Raw genomic sequence first — 21,476 nt, forward strand, 5'->3', positions numbered from 1 at the left:
GTAAATTCAGACCACCCGCATTATATGGAAGATACAGGACCTGCAGATGAATTCTGGGTGATTTGTTATTCCAAATAAATGAGGATAAGATGCTCTGCATGTTTTCTTTTTTTAATGCAGAGAGGGTGAAATTGGAAGATTCTGAAACAAATAAAGAAATGTTGTTAATATTGACATTCTGATTACATTAACTCTGCCCACAAGAGAAGTAGGAATTAAGTACATGCTTTTCAAGTCATTGGTAACCATTTCAATAACTGGAATGTAGTTCAAGTTATACAAATCATGTACACTGAGTGTACCAAACATGAGTTGGCTGGATGTCCTTTGGGTGGTGGACCATTCTTTATTCACAAGGGAAACTGTTGAGCGTGAAAAGACCATCTGAGTTCCTGTTCTTGACAAAAACCAGTGCACCTGGCACCTACTACCATACCCCGTTCAAAAGCACATACATTTTTGGTTTCGCCCATTCACCCTCTGAATGGCACATCTACACAATCCATGTCTCAATTGTCTCAAGGCTTAAAAATCCTTCTTTAACCTGTCTCCTCCCCTTCATCTACAATGATTGAAGTGGATTTAACAAGTGACATCAATAAGGAATCATAGCTTTCACCTGGATTCCCCTGGTCAGTCTATGTCATGGAAAGAGTAGGTGTTATTAATATTTTGCATACTCAGTGTACATTACTGGGTATGAAAATTCCAAAGTACGTAGCCCTTTCCTGCAGTCAAATTACCTAGTGGCCTAATGGGTGGAATGTTATTCATATTTTTCATAATTAATACACCATTTTTTTAAATAACGTCAAAAATCCGGTGTTTATATGTTAAACTGTTTTATTATATTTCAGTCTTCTGTAATGTATATAAAGTGTAATATTGGGATGCATCTAAACTCTATATCTGACATGGTACAGGTGTCTTCTTTTGTTAAGCCCATAACCATGTGAGGTGTATACTTTGGAAATAATTCCTTTCATTTGGTCATGTGATCTAATCATGGTGGCATAGGGGTTCTATGACCAAAGCAAAATGTTCTGCACTGGTCGGACAGCCTTGCCTTGTCCCTCGAGACAACAGGAAGAGGGCTGAGTATTGGGTGTGGGTTTTAAAGCTGCAGTATGAAACTTTTTGACCTGACCAAATTCACATAGAAATGTGAGTTATAGATTTGTCATTCTCATTGAAAGCAAGTCTAAGAAGTGGTAGATCTGTTCAATATGCACTATTTCTATGCTTCCCCATTCTTAAGTTTTGTTTTTGTGCCTTTTACTTTCCGTTTTGTACACAATACAATATTTTTAGTTATGGAAAGATATTTCACAGCAATTTAGATGGTACAATGATTCTCTACAGTATACTTGCTTGTTTTGTCACATAAACTGAAATTAGGCGAACTATTAGAATTTTAGCAACCAGTAAATGGCGGAGCGATTTCTGTGTAACGCATCTTTAACTACTGTCACCAGTGAATTATAAATAATTTGAGTACAAAAGACAAAACCTTGATAATACAGACATAACGTACAGGTACGTCCATTCCACTCTGTCGAATGCTGTTTCAGCATCAAGGGAGACTACAACATTTGGGGTCTTAAGAACATTAGTATAAAAAAGAATGTCAAAATATATACGTAAATTATCATCAGGGGAGAGATGACCCTGTACAAAACCAGTTTGGTCTGTGTGGATGAGATTGGGCAGCACAGATTCCAGGCGCAGAGTTAATATTTGAGAAATCAACATATAATCAACATTTAAAAGTGACACTGGTCTATGGGGGCGGCAGGTAGGCTAGTGGTTAGAGCATTGGGCCAGTCACCGAAAGGTTGCTGGAACGAATCCCCGAGTTGACATGGTAAAACAATATGTCGCTCTGCCCCTGAACAGTTAACCCACTGTTCCTAGGCCTTTTTTTCTTGAAGCAATGGCTTTTTTCTGGCCACTCCAATACCTTGATTTTGTTGTCCTTAAGCCATTTTTCCACAACTTTGGAAGTATGCTTGGGGTCATTGTCCAATTGGAAGACCCATTTGCGACCAAGTTTTAACTTCCTGACTGATGTCTTGAGATGTTGCTTTAATATCCACATAATTTTCCATCCTCATAATGCCATCTATTTTGTGAAGTGCACCAGTCCCTCCTGCAGCAAAGCACCCCCACAACATGATGCTGCCACCCCCGTGCTTCACAGTTGGGATGGTGTTCTTCGGCTTGCAAGCATCCCCCTTTATCCTCCAAACATAACGATGGTCATTATGGCCAAACAGTTCTATTTTTGTTTCATCAGACCAGAGGACATTTCTCCAGAAAGTACGATCTTTGTCCCCATGTGCAGTTGCAAACCGTAGTCTGGCTTTTTTATGGCGGTTTTGGAACAGTGGCTCCTTTCTTGCTGAGCGGCCTTTCTGGTTATGTCGATATAGGACTCGTTTTACTGTGGATATAGATACTTTTCGACCCCTTTCCTCCAGCATCTTCACAAGGTCCTTTGCTGTTGTTCTGGGATTGATTTGCACTTTTCGGCACCAAAGTAAGTTAATCTCTGGGAGACAGAATGCGTCTCCTTCCTGAGCGGTATGACGGCTGCGTGGTCCCATGGTGTTTATACTTGCATACTACTGTTTGTACAGATGAATGTGGTACCTTCAAGCATTTGGAATTTTCTTTCTGAGGTCTTTTCTTTTGATTTTCCCATGATGTCAAGCAAAGAGGCACTGAGTTTGAAGGTAGGCCTTAAAATACATCCACAGGTACACCTCCAATTGACTCAAATGATGTCAATTAGCCTATCAGAAGCTTCTAAAGCCATGACATCATTTTCTGGAAGTTTCCAAGCTGTTTAAAGGCACAGTCAACTTAGTGTATGTTAACTTCTAACCCACTGGAATTGTGATACAGTGAATTATAAGTGAAATAATCTGTCTGTAAACAATTGTTGGAAAAATTACTTGTGTCATGCACAAAGTAGATGTCCTAAACGACTTGCCAAAACTAGAGTTTGTTAACGAGAAATTTGTGGAGTGGTTGAAAAATGAGTTTTAATGACTCCAACCTAAGTGTATGTAAACTTCCGACTTCAACTGTATATACTGAGATCCTGTGACACTTAGATTGCACACAAGTGGACTTCAACAAATTATGTGACTTCTGAAGGTAATTGATTGCACCAGATCTTATTTAGGGGCTTCATAGCAAAGGTGTGAATACATATGCAGGCACCACTTTTCCATTTTTATAAAAAAATAAATAATATGTAAACAAGTAATTTCTTTCATTTCACTTCATCAATTTGGACTATTTTGTGTATGTCCATTACACGAAATACAAATAAAAATCCATTTAAATTACAGGTTGTAACGCAACAAAATAGGAAAAACGCCAAGGGGGATGAATACTTTTGCAAGGCACTGTACAGGCTTCAGGGTATCCCAGACCATTAAAGGGCATACTGCTGTGTTCCGGTGTACTTCAAATAAAAAATGGAAGTGATTATTAACATAATCAATAATTGATGATTTGCTAGGAGCTATATGTTGAATCTCCAAGATGGTGGTGTCATAGGAGGTCCTTCAAATTCATTGGGGAAAAAAACAGGGCAGAGGGGTCAGATACAATTCTAGGAAAATAAACAACTTGAAATCTTGGAGAAAAAATAATTATGGAACAAAAAAGTATATTCTTGAATAGGATTTGTGTACATAATAAAAATAATAGCCCCTTTCATTAGAATGTGTTGTTCTCCATACTTCTTGAAGTCCCAAATCTTGAGTGTTAAAACCTGTTGGGGCTAGGGGGCAGTATTTGCACGGCCGGATAAAAAACGTACCCAATTTAATCTGGTTACTACTCCTGCACAGAAACTAGAATATGCATATAATTAGTAGATTTGGATAGAAAACACTCTAAAGTTTCTAAAACTGTTTGAATGGTGTCTGTGAGTATAACAGAACTCATATGGCAGGCAAAAACCTGAGAAGATTCTATACAGGAAGTGCCCTGTCTGCTCATTTCTTGTCCTTCTGTAGCCTCTCTATCAAAAATACAGCATCTCTGCTGTAACGTGACATTTTCTAAGGCTTCCATTGGCTCTAGGAAGGCACCAGAAAGTGGAATGATAGCTCTGCAGTCTCTGGGCGAAAAACAGCAGGGGTTTTTGTGAGTGGTCCTTCTGAGGACAATGACACTTGCGTGCGCATGCACGAGACGACTCCATTTTTTTCTTTCACTGTTTGAACGAATACAACGTCTCCCGGTTGGAATATTATCGCTATTTTACGAGAAAAATCGCATACAAATTTATTTTAAACAGCATTTGACATGCTTCGAAGTACGGTAATGGAATATTTAGAATTTTTTGGTCACGAAACGCGCCGGTGCGTCACCCTTCGGATAGTTACCTGAACGCACAAACAAAACGGAGCTATTTCAATATAACTATGGATTATTTTGAACCAAAACAACATTTGTTGTTGAAGTAGAAGTCCTGGGAGTGCATTCTGATGAAGAACAGCAAAGGTAATCCAATTTTTCTTATAGTAAATCTGAGTTTGGTGAGTGCCAAACTTGGTGGGTGTCAAAATAGCTAGCCGTGATGGCCGGGCTATGTACTCAGAATATTGCAAAATGTGCTTTCACCGAAAAGCTATTTTAAAATCGGACACCACGATTGCATAAAGGAGTTCTGTATCTATAATTCTTAAAATAATTGTTATGTTTTTTGTCAACGTTTATCGTGAGTAATTTAGTAAATTCACCGTAAGTTTGCGGTGGGTATGCTAGTTCTGAGCATCACATGCTAATGTAAAAAGTTGTTTTTGATATAAATATGAACTTGATTGAACAAAACGTGCATGTATTGTATAGCATAATGTCCTAGGAGTGTCATCTGATGAAGATCATCAAAGGTTAGTGCTGCATTTAGCTGTGGTTTTGGTTTTTGTGACATATATGCTTGCTTTGAAAATGGCTGTGTGATTATTTTTGGGAGGGTATAATCCTGACATAATCTAATGTTTTGCTTTCGTTGTAAAGCCTTTTTGAAATCGGACAGTGTGGTTAGATTAACGAGAGTCTTATCTTTAAAATGGTGTAAAATAGTCATATGTTTGAGAAATTCAAGTTATAGCATTTTTTAGGTGTTTGTATTTCGCGCCACGCTATACTATTGGATATTGGTGAGGCGTTCTGCTAGCGGAACGTCTGTCCCTAACAGGATAAGGACAAGTATGACAGGATTGTTATGTAGTTATCCCTAGGACCAGGAATTTATCCAGGAGTTTTTTCTTTCAAACCATACTGTATGACCTGTCTAGAAAAAATCTAGTCCATCATGGCCCATATAAAACCTTTATTTATTTTTTACTCTGGGTCCCAGGAAAACAATTTCCCTTGTGGTGCCACCTCTGACATCACCAAACAATGTTATACATCTTCTATTTGTACTATCTCAAAATGTTTTCTTACATATCTCAAAGTTGAGATAGTAAACCTATCGACCTAAAACAAATGTTAGGGGAATGGGCTTCCATAGTTCTATGTGGCTCAGTTACTGCTACAATTTCTGAATGTAACATGCTGTTACTGCAATTTCATGTTAAACTCAATAAAACAAGTCTTAAATATGAGGAGAATTCTGTTCACACTGACCTGCCCGGATAGGGGTAACTGTAGGGCGCGTGTCATACACGACCTCTGGAGGTAGCGCTTGAGACGTGATCATTTGGCAAGTTTACACAACAGTATTGTCTCTCCAGAACCTCTCTAAAATGTCCCTTTGTTATCGTCAATGTGAAAAAGGTCATAGAGGGTGAGGAGGTAGAGACGGATAGAGATGAAGACCGAGTGCAAAAGAAAATACAGAAAAGCTAAAGAGAGAGCAAGAGAGAGAGAGGATCACTAAGATTCTCTCTAAAACTTGGATCACGCTGCAGGTTGAAATGAAACACACACACACACACACACACACACACACACATGACTGGCCTTTTATCAATAAGTCATCACCATGCTGTATTAGCAGCCCCAGCTAGCACATGTGGTTCCTTGGATGTTATGGAAATGTACGTTTTTGGTTTCCCATTGGTTCTGGGAACGAAGCCATACATTTCCTGAACAATAAAACTGAACGTTTTTTTAAACGTTCTGAGAACGGAAGGGAACATTTAGCATGTTCTGGGAACTCATACGAAGCTGTTCATTTGAGTCTATTCAAACCGATCCCATTTCAAAAGAAACAAGCACTCATTTAGATCAGGTAGGGCCAATTAGTGGGCGCATCCAACACACCAAAACACACTTAACAATATAGAGGATAGAGAGAGTTTTGTTGATGCTGAAAACGGAATGCATATGTTTATAAATAACATTCTTAGAACATACTATGAATGTTAGTAATGTTTTCTTATGGTTTTAATGGAACGTTTTAAATAGAACCAGGAGGAAACCTGAAGAAACGTTATGCTGAAGTACTGAAATTCCCATAGAAGAACATTGATTCTTAACGTTCTCTGAACGTTCTGAGAACATGACTTTAAATAAAACCATGACGAAAACAGTAGAAAACGTTGAAGTACTGAAATTCCCATAGAAGAACGTTGTTTCTTAATATTCTTGGAACAATTTGAGAACGTTCCTTTAAATAGAACCATGGGGAAACCTATAGGAAACGTTATACTGAAGACCTGAAATTCCCACTTAAGAAACATAGGGTTCTCAGAACGTTGTGTGCTAGCTCATTATCTTACACTATTCCAGAACATTGGGGGAAGGTTGTATGCAAAATAATCATAGGACAAACACGCTCTCACCAAGCTCTAAGAAACATGGTTCTCAGAACATTACAGTATGTGCTAGCTGGGGCATTTAGCACAATGATGAATTATAAGCTAACACACACACACACACACACACACACACACACACACACACACACACACACACACACACACACACACACACACACACACACACACACACACACACACACACACAGTACTAGTAGGATTTAGAAGCAGGCTAAATTATCGGCAGAACCTATCTGTGAGATTCCCTCCAAATCACATTCAGACAGAACCATTTGGAGGAGAGGTATATAATGCTTTGGTGCATCAGTTATGCCTGATTTATACAATGGGTGGGTCTAATCCTGAAGGCTGATTGGTTAAAAGTGCATTCCAGCGGTGTCTTATCCACAAGTTACCACCGGCTAAATCTATGGTGTTAAAATGCCTATTTACTCTGTTCCATCTGACAGCGCAATCCACTGTCTCATCAGCCCAGCCAGGCAAGTTATAAACTTGACCTCCACTATAAAAAGCATCTAGACATTATCTCACATTCCTTTGTATAAACTAGTGATGCACCGATATGATTTTGCCCGATACCGATATCCGATATTTTCCTTGCCAAAAACAAAACACGATACCGATAACCGATATTTAAAATTTTAGCGGCCTTTTAAGAATTCTAGTACAGTTAAATAGTTAACACACACACATGGACGGATCGGTCTAAGGCACGGCATCTCAGTGCAAGAGGCGTAACTACAGTCCCTGGTTTGAATCCAGGCTGCATCAAATCTGGCCGTGATTGGGAGTCCCATAGGGCGGTGCCCAATTGGCCCAGCGTCATCCGGGTTTGGCCTGGGTAGGCCGTCATTGTAAATAAGAATTTGATCTTAACTGACTTGCCTAGTTAAATAAAGGGTACACACGCACGCACGACACACACACACACACACACACACACACACACACACACACACACACACACACACACACACACACACACAAAGTTATTTTGTTGGCATTTACGTAAGAATAATGAAAATGACTGCAGTTTCTACTGGTCATTGTTTTCAGGCAGGTTGTATTGGTGATAGCTAGGTACCAAGCTAAAGCTAGCTACCTCAGAAGTTGCGGTCGAACAAATTATGCTTTATTACCAACGCGGTATTGTAAACACATCGTAAACACAACCGGTGTTTACAGAATTTTTTGTATAGCTTTGACAGTGCTACTGTATCTTTTTGACATGCAAATACCCAAACGGCGTTCCATAGTATGTATGTTTTGAATCTAATAAAAGTGACGCTATTACTGTGTAACTCCGGTAGGTCAACATCTGAAAAATAGCACCCTTGGTAGTGTGTACCGGTGCTCGACCAGTCGGTGAAGGCCAACATCACCCACGATAGAGAACGGTTGATTGTTAAGGGCAATGAATTCCATTATCTTGGTGTTAATGGGTTTCACCTTTGAGTTGTCTTGCTGAAATGTTCTTATTCTTTCAAATGACTGCTCAACTTCTTGACTGCTCGATCCACACAGCAGACATTGTGGGCTAGGTTCCTAGTATAAACCTTGCTGTCTGTCTCTTCGACATTTGCAACATTGTTTCAATATTCAAATTCGATCTCGAAGTCGGGACGAGAGAGAAAGGCAGGCAGCGTTTCTCCGCCAGTTGAAATCATGAATCAGCTGGCATAATTTTTATGGATATATATAAAGAAATGTCAATTGAAAAAAGATCAAACGAAATGAAGTGCAGCTAGTTTGCAGTCTTCCCATCTTCAGTTTGAAGTGATTGTGTTAGCTGTGTTGTTGGCTAGCTCCTCTGAACAACAGTGTCCTGACGAGAGAGCACATTTTCTATGCCAGGTGAAATCGTACCTCATTAGCTCATTGTTATGGATGTGTCCAATAAATGTCACTAGAAAACAGCTTAAACAAATGCAGCTACTGTTGTTATTCTGTCTACATTGTTTGACATGACTATAAGTTAGCCGTAGTTAGCTAGCTAGCAAGCAAGAGATAAGAACGTTGACAGCCAGTATGGCAATGGAACATTTAGAACGAATGACTGAGTCGCATCTATAGATACAGAACAAAAAGACTGAACGACTGGGTCGCGGCCATAGATACAGAACAAAAAGACTGAACGACTGGGTCGCAGCCATAGATACAGAACAAAAAGACTGAACGACTGGGTCGCAGCCATAGATACAGAACAAAAAGACTGAACGACTGGGTCGCAGCCATAGATACAGAACAAAAAGACTGAACGACTGGGTCGCAGCCATAGATACAGAACAAAAAGACTGAACGACTGGGTCGCGTCTCTGGCAACCGAACCAATAGAACGAACGACCAGTTGGCTTCGGTAGAAACCCTAGATTTCTTTCGGGACGATATCTTGTGAAAGGATGAAATAGTATGAATAAATTCATCAAAATAAAGTTTTTAATGAAAATATGAATATGTTTGGAAGTGTCACATCTTCTCCTGCTCCTCCTCTCCGGCATATGACATTACCAGAATACTAACCACTGGTCCTGGGATTCATCATTACGCAAACATGTTAATCATTATGATTCACACCTGGACTTCATTACCTTCATTATTTCCTCCCCTTTATATGTCACTCCCTTATGTTTCCTAACCAGTTGGTATTGCTCTTGTTTACCGGCGTGTAGCCTTATGGATTTGGCTCGTTACTGGTTTTGTTGTTTTATTAAACATTTCACCTGCACCTGCTTCCCGACTCACAGCTCTGTTACTACAGGAAGATATATTGGCATGGTTTGCCGGCCTGAGACAAACAATACCCGTGCCAATATATCCTCCAAACACCGGCTTCTCTGGCATTATCACTTAAATGACATACACAATCACAAACACATACATAAACACACATTCTCTCTCCATGTCTCTCTCTCCCTCAAACACAGAAACAGGAGGATGCCTATAAAGGACAAAGGGGAGACTGACACTATGGGGTGTTTAAGTATTCAGGAAACTTTAGGCCTCTGATGAAACAGATGAGCTTTGAAGGAATCCTCCCAGGGACACCCAACCTTCCCCTGAACTGAGCCTTCACTCCATCATCAAACACACACAGAAGGAGAAAGAGACAATGAGAGAGGAGAGGGTCTGTCTTCACGCATACTCTCGACTCTGTGTTTCCTACACAAAAATCTCAGCACTGAAAGATCACAAACTGCTCTCAATTCGGAACCACATACACACATGCAAGCACACACACAGACACACACACTTGATTCCAGTGAGTGCTCTGTTCTGTAGGCTGCAGATATGCTGTTTGTCCTTCACTGAGACAGATCGCATGAAAAATGTAATGAATTGCATCAGAGGAGAAACCACAAGTCAAATAAGCTTTACATCGCATAGTAATGAATGCACATCTCCTAGATCAGGTATTCCCAAAATGGGGTACTTGGGTACACGCAATGCCGTCGGGGGTACGCCAAATAAAAATGTGATTCACATTAAAAAAATATATATATCTTTTTTTACACTTTTCTTCACATTTTCAAACAGTCCATTTAGTAAGGCCCGTGTCCATAGAGACACATAGCAACTCTACTGGTAGTACTGCTACTGCCAGCAGTACTACACCTGCAACTGTCGACACAAGTTGTTCTGCTTCCACGAGCACATCCAATGCTAGCATCAGTAATTCTACATTTGTTGTTAGCTCAGCTAGCACAGACACTGACAGTTGTGAATCTGATGCAGCTGAAGATCTACTGCCCCCTTACCCGGGAAAGCACAGAACAGACAGGGACGTTGGACCATTAAAGAGGAGCAAATATGATAATAACTACATTTATTTGGGGTTCACTTATATTGGGAGGAGTGCCTTTCCTCAGCCACAGTGTGCTATACAGTTGAAGTCGGAAGTTTACATACACCTTAGCCAAATACATTTAAACTCAGTTTTTCACAATTCCTGACATTTAATCCTAGTAAAAATGTCCTGTTTTAGGTCAGTTAGGATCACCACTTTATTTTAAGAATGTGAAATGTCAGAATAATAGTAGAGAGAATGATTTATTTCAGCTTTTATTTCTTTCATCACATTCCCAGTGGGTCAGAAGTTTACATACACTCAATTAGTATTTGGTAGCATTGCCTTTAAATTCTTTAACTTGGGTCAAACGTTTCGGGTAGCCTTCCACAAGCTTCCCACAATAAATTGGGTGAACTTTGGCCCATTCCTCCTGACAGAGCTGGTGTAACTGAGTCAGGTTTGTAGGCCTCCTTGCTCGCACACGCTTTTTCAGTTCTGCCCACCAATTTTCTATGGGATTGAAGTCAGGGCTTTGTGATTGCCACTCCAATACGTTGACTTTGTTGGCCTTAAGCCATTTTTCCACAACTTTGGAAGTATGCTTGGGGTCATTGTCCATTTGGAAGACCCATTTGCGACCAAGCTTTAACTTCCTGACTGATGTCTTGAGATGTTGCTTCAATATATCCACATAATTTCCCATCCTCATAATGCCTTCTATTTTGTGAAGTGCACCAGTCCCTCCTGCAGCAAAACATCCCCACAATATGATGCTACCACCCCTGTGCTTCATGGTTGGGATGGTGTTCTTCGGCTTGCAAGCCTCCCCCTTTTTCCTCCAAATATAACGATGGTCATTATCAGACCAGAGGACATTTCTCCAAAAAGTACGATCTTTGTCCCCATTTGCAGTTGCAAACCGTTGTCTGGCTTTTTTATGGCGGTTTTGGAGCAGTGGCTTCTTCCTTGCTGAGTAGCCTTTCAGGTTATGTCGATATAGGACTCGTTTTACTGTGGATATAGATACTTTTGTACCTATTTCCTCCAGCATCTTCACAAGGTCTTTTGCTGTTGTTCTGGGATTGATTTGCACTTTTTGGCACCAAAGTAAGTTAATCTCTAGGAGACAGAACACGTCTCCTTCCTGAGCGGTATGACGGCTGCATGGTCCCATGGTGTTTATACTTGCGTACTATTGTTTGTACAGATTAATGTGGTACCTTCAAGCATTTGGAAATTGCTCCCAAGGATGAACCAGACTTGTGGAGGTCTACAATTCTTTTCTGAGGTCTTGGCTGATTTCTTTTGATTTTCCCATGATGTCAAGCAAAGAGGCACTGAGTTTGAAGGTAGGCCTTAAAATACATCCACAGGTACACCTCCAACTGACTCAAATTATGTCAATTAGCCTATCAGAAGCTTCTAAAGCCATGACATCATTTTCTGGAATTTTCCAAGCTGTTTAAAGAAACAGTCAACTTAGTGTATGTAAACTTCTGACCCACTGGAATTTTGATACAGTGAATTACAAGTGAAATAATCTGTCTGTAAACAATTGTTGGAAAAATGACTTGTGTCAAGCACAAAGTAGATGTCCTAACCGACTTGCCAAAACTATAGTTTGTTAACAAGAACTTTGTGGAGTGGTTGAAAAACAAGTTTTAATGACACCAACCTAAGTGTATGTAAACTTCTGACTTCAACTGTATGTGCAAAAGTACTATCTCACAACTCGATGAAACCTTCTCTCTTGCGCAGACATTTAGAAACAAAACAAGGCAATTTGAGAAATAAGCCACAGGAGTTTTTTGATTGAGAATTAAGACGACTTTTGAGTAGTAAGACATGTATAAAAGCAACAGATACCATTAACAAGAAGGGGCTAGAAGCATCTTATATGGTGAGCTACCGAGTGGCAAGGACAGGCAAGCCCCATACTATTGTGGAGGACTTAATTCTTCCAGCTGCCGCGGATATGGCTGGGACAATGCTGGAGGAAAAGGACAAAAAAAAACTATACAGACAATGACTTCATCAAACAACACTGTTTCACGACACATCAGTGACATGGCAGGAGATGTTTTGAAGCAATTACTGCTTCGCATACAAGCCAGTGAATTCTATGCGTTACAGCTGGATGAGTCAACAGACGTGGCGGGCCTGGCACAGCTCCTGGTATATGTTCGTTGTGTTTATGGGGGGTCAATTAAAGAAGACATCCTCTTCTGCAGTCCACTGGAGACCAGGACAACAGGAGAGGATATTTTTAAAGTACTGGACAGCTTTGTGACATCAAATGGACTTTGGTGGTCAAGATGTGTTGATATGTGTACTGATGGCGTAAAAGCTGGGTTGACAGGGAGACATAGTAGAGTGGTAACGTGCGTGCAAGCAGTTGCTCCCGACGCCACTTAGGTACACTGCAGCATCCACTGAGAGGCTCTTGCTGCCAAGGGAATGCCTGACAGCTTGAAAGAAGTTGTGGACACTACAGTGAAAATGGTTAACTTTGTTAAAGCAAGGCCCCTGAACTCTTGTGTATTTTCTGCACTATTGTCACGTCCTGACCAGCAGAGGGAGTAATTGTATTAGTTTTGGTCAGGGCGTGGCAGAGGGTTTGTGTTGTGTATGCATTTCTATGTTCTGTCTAGTTTAGTTTTTCTATGTTTAGGATTGGGTGTTGGACTCTCAATTGGAGGCAGGTGTTTCTAGTTGCCTCTGATTGAGAGTCCTATATAGAGGTGTGTGTTTGGTTTGGTTATTTGGTGGGTAGTTGATTTTGCACTGCTGTATGTAAGTACCTAGCCTGTAAAACTGTCGGTCTGTCGTTCTCTTTTGTTTATTGTTTTTTCGTGTTCACATGTATTGACTAAATTATCATGATGAGCACGCAACCCGCTGTGCCTCGGTCTTCTCTCCAGTACGACAACCGTTACAACTATGCAATGATATGGGCAGCGACCATGTAACGCTTTAACAACATACAGAAGTGCACTGGTTATCAAGGGGTTATCAAGTATTTACATGCTTTTTTAAATTGAGAGACTAGCTTAGTTTTCTTTACTGACCATAATTTTCACTTGTCTGACTGCTTGCATGATGATGAGTTTCTCACACGACTGGCCTATCTGGGTGATGTTTTTTCTCGCCTGAATGATCTGAATCTAGGATTACAGGGACTCTCCGCAACTATATTCAATGTGCTGGACAAAATTGAGACTATGATTAAGAAGTTGGAGCTCTTCTCTGTCTGCATTATAATGGACACACAGGTCTTTCCATCATTGTATGATATTTTGTGTGCAAATGAACTCAAGCTTATGGACAATGTCAAATATGATATTGCGAAACACCTGAGTGAGTTAGGTGCTCAATTACGCAGGTACTTTCCTGAAACAGATGACACAAACAACTGGATTTGTTATCCCTTTCATGCCCTGCCTCCAGTCCACTTACCGATATCTGAACAAGAGAGCCTCATCGAAGTTGCAACAAGCGGTTCTGTGAAAATTGAATTTAATCAGAAGCCACTGCCAGATTTTCGGATTGGGCTGCGCTCAGATTATCCTGCCTTGGCAAATCACAATGTTAAGACTCTCTCCGATACAACCCAACTTTTAAAAATGTAACTAGGCAAGTCAGATAAGAACACATTCTTATTTACAATGACAGCCTACCCCGGATGACACTGGGCCAATTGTGTGTCACCCTATGGGACTCCCAATCAAGGCCAGATGTGATGCAGCCTGGATTCAAACCAGGTACTGCAGTGACGCTTCTTGCACTGAGATGCAGTGTCTTAGACCACTGCACCACTCGGAGCCCAAACATTGCAGACTTATGTGCATCCTTTCAAGCACACCCTTCTCATTAACCTGTGGTGAGTTATTCACAATTTTCAATGAACAAATAAAGTTGTATACGTAAGATGGCTAAATAAAGAGCAAAATGATTGATTATTATTAGATTATTATTTGTGCCCTGGTCCTATATGAGCTCTTTGTCACTTCCCCATGAGCCGGGTTGTGACAAAAACTCACTCATTCTAATGTTTAATAAATGTATCGTATAGTGTGCGTGTGGCAGGCTTATAATGATGGCAAAAATCAACATTTGCGAGTGTGCTGACCCTAGTGCTAGAGGGGATATGCAGCTGGAGGTTGAATGTTTGAAGGGGTACGGGACTATAAAAAGTTTGGGAACCACTGTCCTAGATCAATAACACACACGCCTCAGTCTCTATCCACAATCAAAACAGAAATAATAGCAAACCACAAGTGGGCCCAGCACAATAGTTTTCTTCAGAACTACACGTGGAAACCCATCCACTGGAATAGTGAAGGGAGATGATAACTTATGGAAGAGGCTAGAGGTCACCACACTCAAACACTGCTACACAGAGGCCCTAATCCATCCAAGTCCTTGGACTAGGCGCAACCTATTATTGGGTCATCCTAAGTGCTCTCTCACCTCATTGGTGTTCCAGCGGTGGCGCTCCTTGGGCAGAGAGGAACATTTGGGCAAACACTCCAACAGCTTCTTAGGTAGGTAGATCTTCAACTGGCCAGGCTCACCTAGACAGACAGACAGACAGACAGACAGACAGACAGACAGACAGACAGACAGACAGACAGACAGACAGACAGACAGACAGACAGACAGACAGACAGACAGACAGACAGACAGACAGACAGACAGACAGACGGGTTATTGACTGAGTTTGAGTGAAGGACCTCTGTTTAACCCAGGAGACGTGAGACTCCTGAACATGCTCATGCACACACGCTGACACAATGTGTGTATGTGTGTGAGAGAGAGAGGGGGGGTATAGATAGATAGTGATAGAGACAGTGAGAGTGTGTTCAGGCACGTATGCTCACCCTAATCAATTATGCATTTATTAATAGAAGCCCTGAGAAGACAGAATTTCAAACAGCTGAATGGCGCTGGCTTAGGTAAAGCCTAATTTCTTATTTAGCAGCACTCCGGACTCACTGCTATGAATGCCAATCAGTGTTTAAATCCTCTCCTTCACACACACACACACACATCCCGCCCAGTGTCCCCGATGTTCCGACCACTGATCAGAGGAATTCTCATCAGGGCCCTGCCTTTGAAATGCACTAGAAAACCCACATGAAACCGGCGATCAAACACACCCACCATATGCATGCAAGCACACACACTCATACATCTCATGTGCGTGGTTGTGTGCGTGTGGACCACCTAAGTTTATATCTCCCTTGGGACTTTCCAGAAAGATCCTACCACCAACAAATTCCCATGGCAATCCCAGACACACACTTCCATCTGAACAGCATCTTTATTGGTACCTATATAAGAATCAAATATGCTACAAATGAACGTCCAGCACACTGCACATTCCCCATCCATTAGTTGATTAATATTTTACCTTCTAAAACTGTCATTTCCACATGTATTACTGAAAAATCCCAATACCCCTGTGAGGCTGTCAGTTAATTATAAAACTTTCCAGAATAAAAACGCTCAAATGCAACTCTTACAGCAGCATACCACCCTGCATCCCTCCCACTGCTGGCTTGCCTCTGAATCTAAGCAGTGTTGGTCCTGGTCAGTCCCTGGATGGGAGACCAGATGCCGCTGGAAGTGGTGTTAGAGGACCAGTAGGAGGCACTCTTTTCTCTGGTCAAAAAAGTATCCCAGGGCAGTGATTGTGGACATTGCCCTGTGTAGGGTGCTGTCTTTTGGATGGGACATTCAACGGTGTCCTGACTCTCTGTGGTCACTAAAGATCCCATGGCACTTATTTTAAGAGTAGGGGTGTTAAATAAATAAAAACATTTATCCCAGTACTGAGGAGAAATGTAATATTTCCCCCTTTTCTAAATAAAATGAATGTGAAAGAAAGGCTCATTGCACAGAAACTAGATAGAGGGGAAGGAAGAAGAGAGAGGGGGAGATATAGGAGAGAGAGGGAAGGAGGGAGAGGAGGAGAAGAGTTCGGGGTAGATGTGCGTGCAAAAAGAGGCAGAGAAATGGGGAAGGAAGGAAGGAAAAGACAGGGAGAGAGGAGATTAAGAAGAAGGGGGGATGAGGAGAGGGATAGAGGGATGGGTGTGCATGCTAATTCATGATTCTGCTGATAAACCTTTCCTCAAGTCATCCTCAGCTGGGATACCACAACAGAGAGAATGCTGGGATATGAGGAATTGTTGGTGTGATCGATCAATCAACCAACCAAACAATTCAAGAATCAATGAATCATTCATCCTCCATGCCCAAGCCTTCCCCTCTGATTCTCAAACCAACAACCTTAGCCTCCCTTTCTGCTCCTCTCCCTGTCCCTCACCATTCCTCTTTCCTCCCCAGTCCATCCCCTGCTCCATCTGTCCCTGACCCCTCTCTCTCTCTCTCTCTCTCTCTCTCTCTCTCTCTCTCTCTCTCTCTCTCTCTCTCTGTCATTGTCTGTCTCTCTGTCCTCTCAGGTCTCTTTGTCCTCTCCTGTCTCTGTCCTCTCATGTCCCTGGGCTCTGGTGTGTCTCTGTCTCTCTGTCCTCTCCTGTCTCTGTCTCTCTAGTCTCTTTGTCCTCTCCTGTCTCTGTCTCGCTGTCCTCTCATGTCCCTGGGCTCTGATGTGTCTCTGTCTCTGTCCTCTCCTGTTGCTCTGTCCTCTCCTGTCTCTGTTGCTCTGTCCTCTCCTGTCTCTGTTGCTCTGTCATCTCCTGTCTCTGTTGCTCTGTCATCTCCTGTCTCTGTTGCTCTGTTCTCTCCTGTCTCTGTTGCTCTGTCCTCTGCTGTCTCTGTTGCTCTGTCCTCTCCTGTCTCTGTTGCTCTGTCCTCTCCTGTCTCTGTCCTCTCCTGTCTCTGTTGCTCTGTCCTCTGCTGTCTCTGTTGCTCTGTCCTCTCCTGTCTCTGTCCTCTCCTGTCTCTGTCCTCTCCTGTCTCTGTCCTCTCCTGTCTCTGTCGCTCTGTCTTCTCCTGTCTCTGTCCTCTCCTGTCTCTGTCGCTCTGTCCTCTCCTGTCTCTGTCGCTCTGTCCTCTCCTGTCCCTGTTGTATCTCAGGACAGATCAGGAGAGCAGACAAGGAGAGTACAAACACACAGTACAAATCAATAACCTCCCCACAAAAACCCTTTCTGGGCCTCTTCTCAAACACACACACTAGGATGGCTGTCCTGTTCTAGGATCAATAACCAATCAAAGCACTCATCACCTTTATAGCTCCCCTTAACACTACAGATATTCCCGGCCCTCACCCCGTGTGTGTACACTCTCTCTCTCTCTCTCTCTCTCTCTCTCTCTCTCTCTCTCTCTCTCTCTCTCTCTCTCTCTCTCTCTCTCTCTCTCTCTCTCATACACAAACATGCAGACACACAAATAGACATACACTCACACACCAAACTAGAACAAGAAACACACACACACACACACACACACACACACACACACACACACACACACACACACACACACACACACACACACACACACACACACACACACACACACACACACACAAACACACACACACACACAAACACACACACAAACACCTTTGATCGCCCTGTCTCTCTCTCATACATCTCAGTTAAAGCCAGTTCTTTCTTAACCAGCCACGGTCTGTTTCTCCCAGCACCAGTAACACTGATCCATGCCGTATGGATAGATAGTGCTCTGTGCATTGATTAGGCATGACAATGAGCTTCTGCTCCTAAAATAAGCTCTGTGTGTGTGAGTGCGCACACACACTGCTCTGCGTCGGCACGCATGAATAAACATGATCTGTAACAGAGTTGAATGAGAATGAGACTCACTTTAGAATGTGTGTGTGTGTGTGTGTCTGTGCGTGTGTGTGAGTGTGTGCATGTGTGTATTATCTGTAACAGAGTAATCTCAGTTAACCCAGAACTAAAATCTCTGATAATTTGGTCAGATGCTTGATTAGGATCTGGGAGTGACGAAAACCCAAGACCCAGAACTAATGCTGCTTGTTATCTCATGCATCCCATAGAATAGTGACAGATTCTACAGTACCAGTTATGTTTATGTACAGTACATCTGTCCACAAGAGGTTCGTAACAGAGCTGGTGAGAATAAGGCCTCGGCTGCCAGCTTGTTTAGCCAGAAGGCTTTTCAACACACAGTCACCTCGTCCTACAAAAAGCAGCACACGTCTGTTGGGTCCTGTGATGCGGTGTTGGGGTGTGTTTGCCTTACCGTTGGTGTCAGTGTCATCACTCTTGGGAGGGGCATGTCCTGTGTATCCCACGGCGATTCTAATCATCCGCTCTGGATTCCTTATCCTTTTCAACCCTACAGAGAGAGAGAGAGAGAGAGAGAGAGAGAGAGAGAGAGAGAGAGAGAGAGAGAGAGAGAGATATGGGATAGAGAGAAGTAGAGAGAGGAGAAGAAATAATGAGAAATTGGGCAGAATATTCCTATTGGCTTGTGACCATTGGCTTCAACAACTTCTACTTCTGCTTTGTTTTCATCTCTTAATTTCCCTGTTCCCTGGTCACCGTTGCTATGATACAGACTTACTACAGCAAGAAGTGGTCATATTATGTCAGTGACATCCATTCTTCCATTCAAACAGTAAGAGCAGCCATCTTCTAATCTATAGCTTGATCTACACTGAGTGTACGGAACGTTAAAAACACCTGCTCTTTACATGACATAGACTGACCAGGATAATCCAGGTGAAAGCTATGATCCCTTATTGATGTCACCTGTTAAATCCACTTCAATCAGTGTAGATGAAGGGGAGGAGACAGGTTAAAAAATGATTTTTAAGCCTTGAGACAATTGAGACATGGATTGTGTGTGTGCCATTCAGAGGGTGAATGGGCAAGACAAAACATTTAAGTGCCTTTGAATGGGGTATGGTAGTAGGTGCCAGGCACACCGGTTTGAGTGTGTCAAGAACTGCAATGCTGCTGGGTTTTTCACACTCAACAGTTTCCTGTGTGTATCAAGAATGGTCCACCACCCAAAGTACATCCAGCCAACTTGACCCAACTGTGGGAAGCATTGGAGTCAACATGGGCCAGCATCCCTATGGAATGCTTTCAACACCTTGTAGTCCATGCCCCGATGAATTGAGGCTGTTCTGAGGGTTAAAGGGGGGAGTGCAACTCAATATTAGGAAGGTTTTCCTAATGTTTTGAACACTCAATGTATATTACAGTAGCATCCTCGCTTTACATAAGTCAGATAGTAGAGCAACAAGACATCGCTAGAGGCTTTCAGGCACCCAAGGATGAGCCTGCCTGCCTGCCTGTCTGCCTGCGTGCGTGTGTAGCGAGGTGGAGGTACTCCATGTTTATGTGCCTGTGGGCTCCTCCTCTCTGATCTGCTGGAGTTTCTCTACGCAACGGGACTCTCAACCCACGGCCTCCATAATGCCTGTAGCTATGTATGCTACGTATGTTTGTGAGTGTGTCTGTGTGCATTTATGTTTGTCCCCCTCTGTGTGTGTGTGTGTGTGTGTGTGTGTGTGTGTGTGTGTGTGTGTGTGTGTGTGTGTGTGTGTGTGTGTGTGTGTGTGTGTGTGTGTGTCTGTCCTACAATTAGGCTTCTAGCGACCCCTTTGAAGATAAAGCCTGTTGTAAAAAAACATTCTGGATATGAATATCATTCTCTTCATGGTGATGTATCCTGAATAAGTACACAGAAGGTAGAAATATGTAATATCCTTCTTTTGTCTATTATTGGGTATTATTCTACAGACTGGCAATTATTGGGTATTATTCTACAGGCTGTCTATTATTGGGTATTATTCTAGACTGTCTATTATTGGGTATTATTCTAGACTGTCTATTATTGGGTGTTATTCTACAGACTGTCTATTATTGGGTGTTATTCTACAGACCGTCTATTATTGGGTGTTATTCTACAGACCGTCTATTATTGGGTATTATTCTACAGACCGGCTATTATTGGGTATTATTCTACAGACCGTCTATTATTGGGTATTATTCTACAGACTGTCTATTATTGGGTATTATTCTACAGACTGGCTATTATTGGGTATTATTCTACAGACTGGCTATTATTGGGTTATTCTACAGACTGTCTATTATTGGGTATTATTCTACAGACTGGCTATTATTGGGTATTATTCTACAGACTGTCTATTATTGGGTATTATTCTACAGACTGTCTATTATTGGGTATTATTCTACAGACTGGCTATTATTGGGTATTATTCTACAGACTGGCTATTATTGGGTATTATTCTAGACTGTCTATTATTGGGTATTATTCTACAGACTGTCTATTATTGGGTATTATTCTACAGACTGTCTATAATTGGGTATTATTCTACAGACTGGCTATTATTGGGTATTATTCTACAGACTGTCTATTATTGGGTATTATTCTACAGACTGTCTATAATTGGGTATTATTCTACAGACTGTCTATTATTGGGTATTATTCTACAGACTGTCAATTATTGGGTATTATTCTACAGACTGTCTATTATTGGGTATTATTCTACAGACTGGCTATTATTGGGTATTATTCTACAGACTGTCTATTATTGGGTATTATTCTACAGACTGTCTATTATTGGGTATTATTCTACAGACTGTCTATTATTGGGTATTATTCTACAGACTGTCTATTATTGGGTATTATTCTACAGACTGTCTATTATTGGGTATTATTCTACAGACTGTCTATTATTGGGTATTATTCTACAGACTGTCTATTATTGGGTATTATTCTACAGACTGTCTATTATTGGGTATTATTCTACAGACTGGCTATTATTGGGTATTATTCTACAGACTGGCTATTATTGGGTATTATTCTACAGACTGTCTATTATTGGGTATTATTCTACAGACTGTCTATTATTGGGTATTATTCTACAGACTGTCTATTATTGG

The 21,476-nt window shown here is 41.6% G+C and overlaps 1 protein-coding gene across 1 annotated transcript in view; it reads right to left on the bottom strand.

Moving 5' to 3' along the window:
- Positions 1-21,476, bottom strand: part of LOC106583131 (calmodulin-binding transcription activator 1) — a 128,917-nt gene that overhangs the window by 86,958 nt on the left and 20,483 nt on the right. Inside the window, exons 2-3 of the mRNA XM_045705826.1 lie at positions 18,799-18,894; positions 15,070-15,173 (exon numbers count right to left, since the gene is read on the bottom strand). Of these exons, the coding sequence (XP_045561782.1) occupies positions 15,070-15,173; positions 18,799-18,894 (200 nt within the window). The remainder of the gene's footprint in view (positions 1-15,069; positions 15,174-18,798; positions 18,895-21,476) is intronic.

The sequence above is a fragment of the Salmo salar genome, chromosome ssa22 (genome assembly GCF_905237065.1).
Source record: "Salmo salar chromosome ssa22, Ssal_v3.1, whole genome shotgun sequence".
Lineage (NCBI taxonomy): Eukaryota > Metazoa > Chordata > Actinopteri > Salmoniformes > Salmonidae > Salmo > Salmo salar.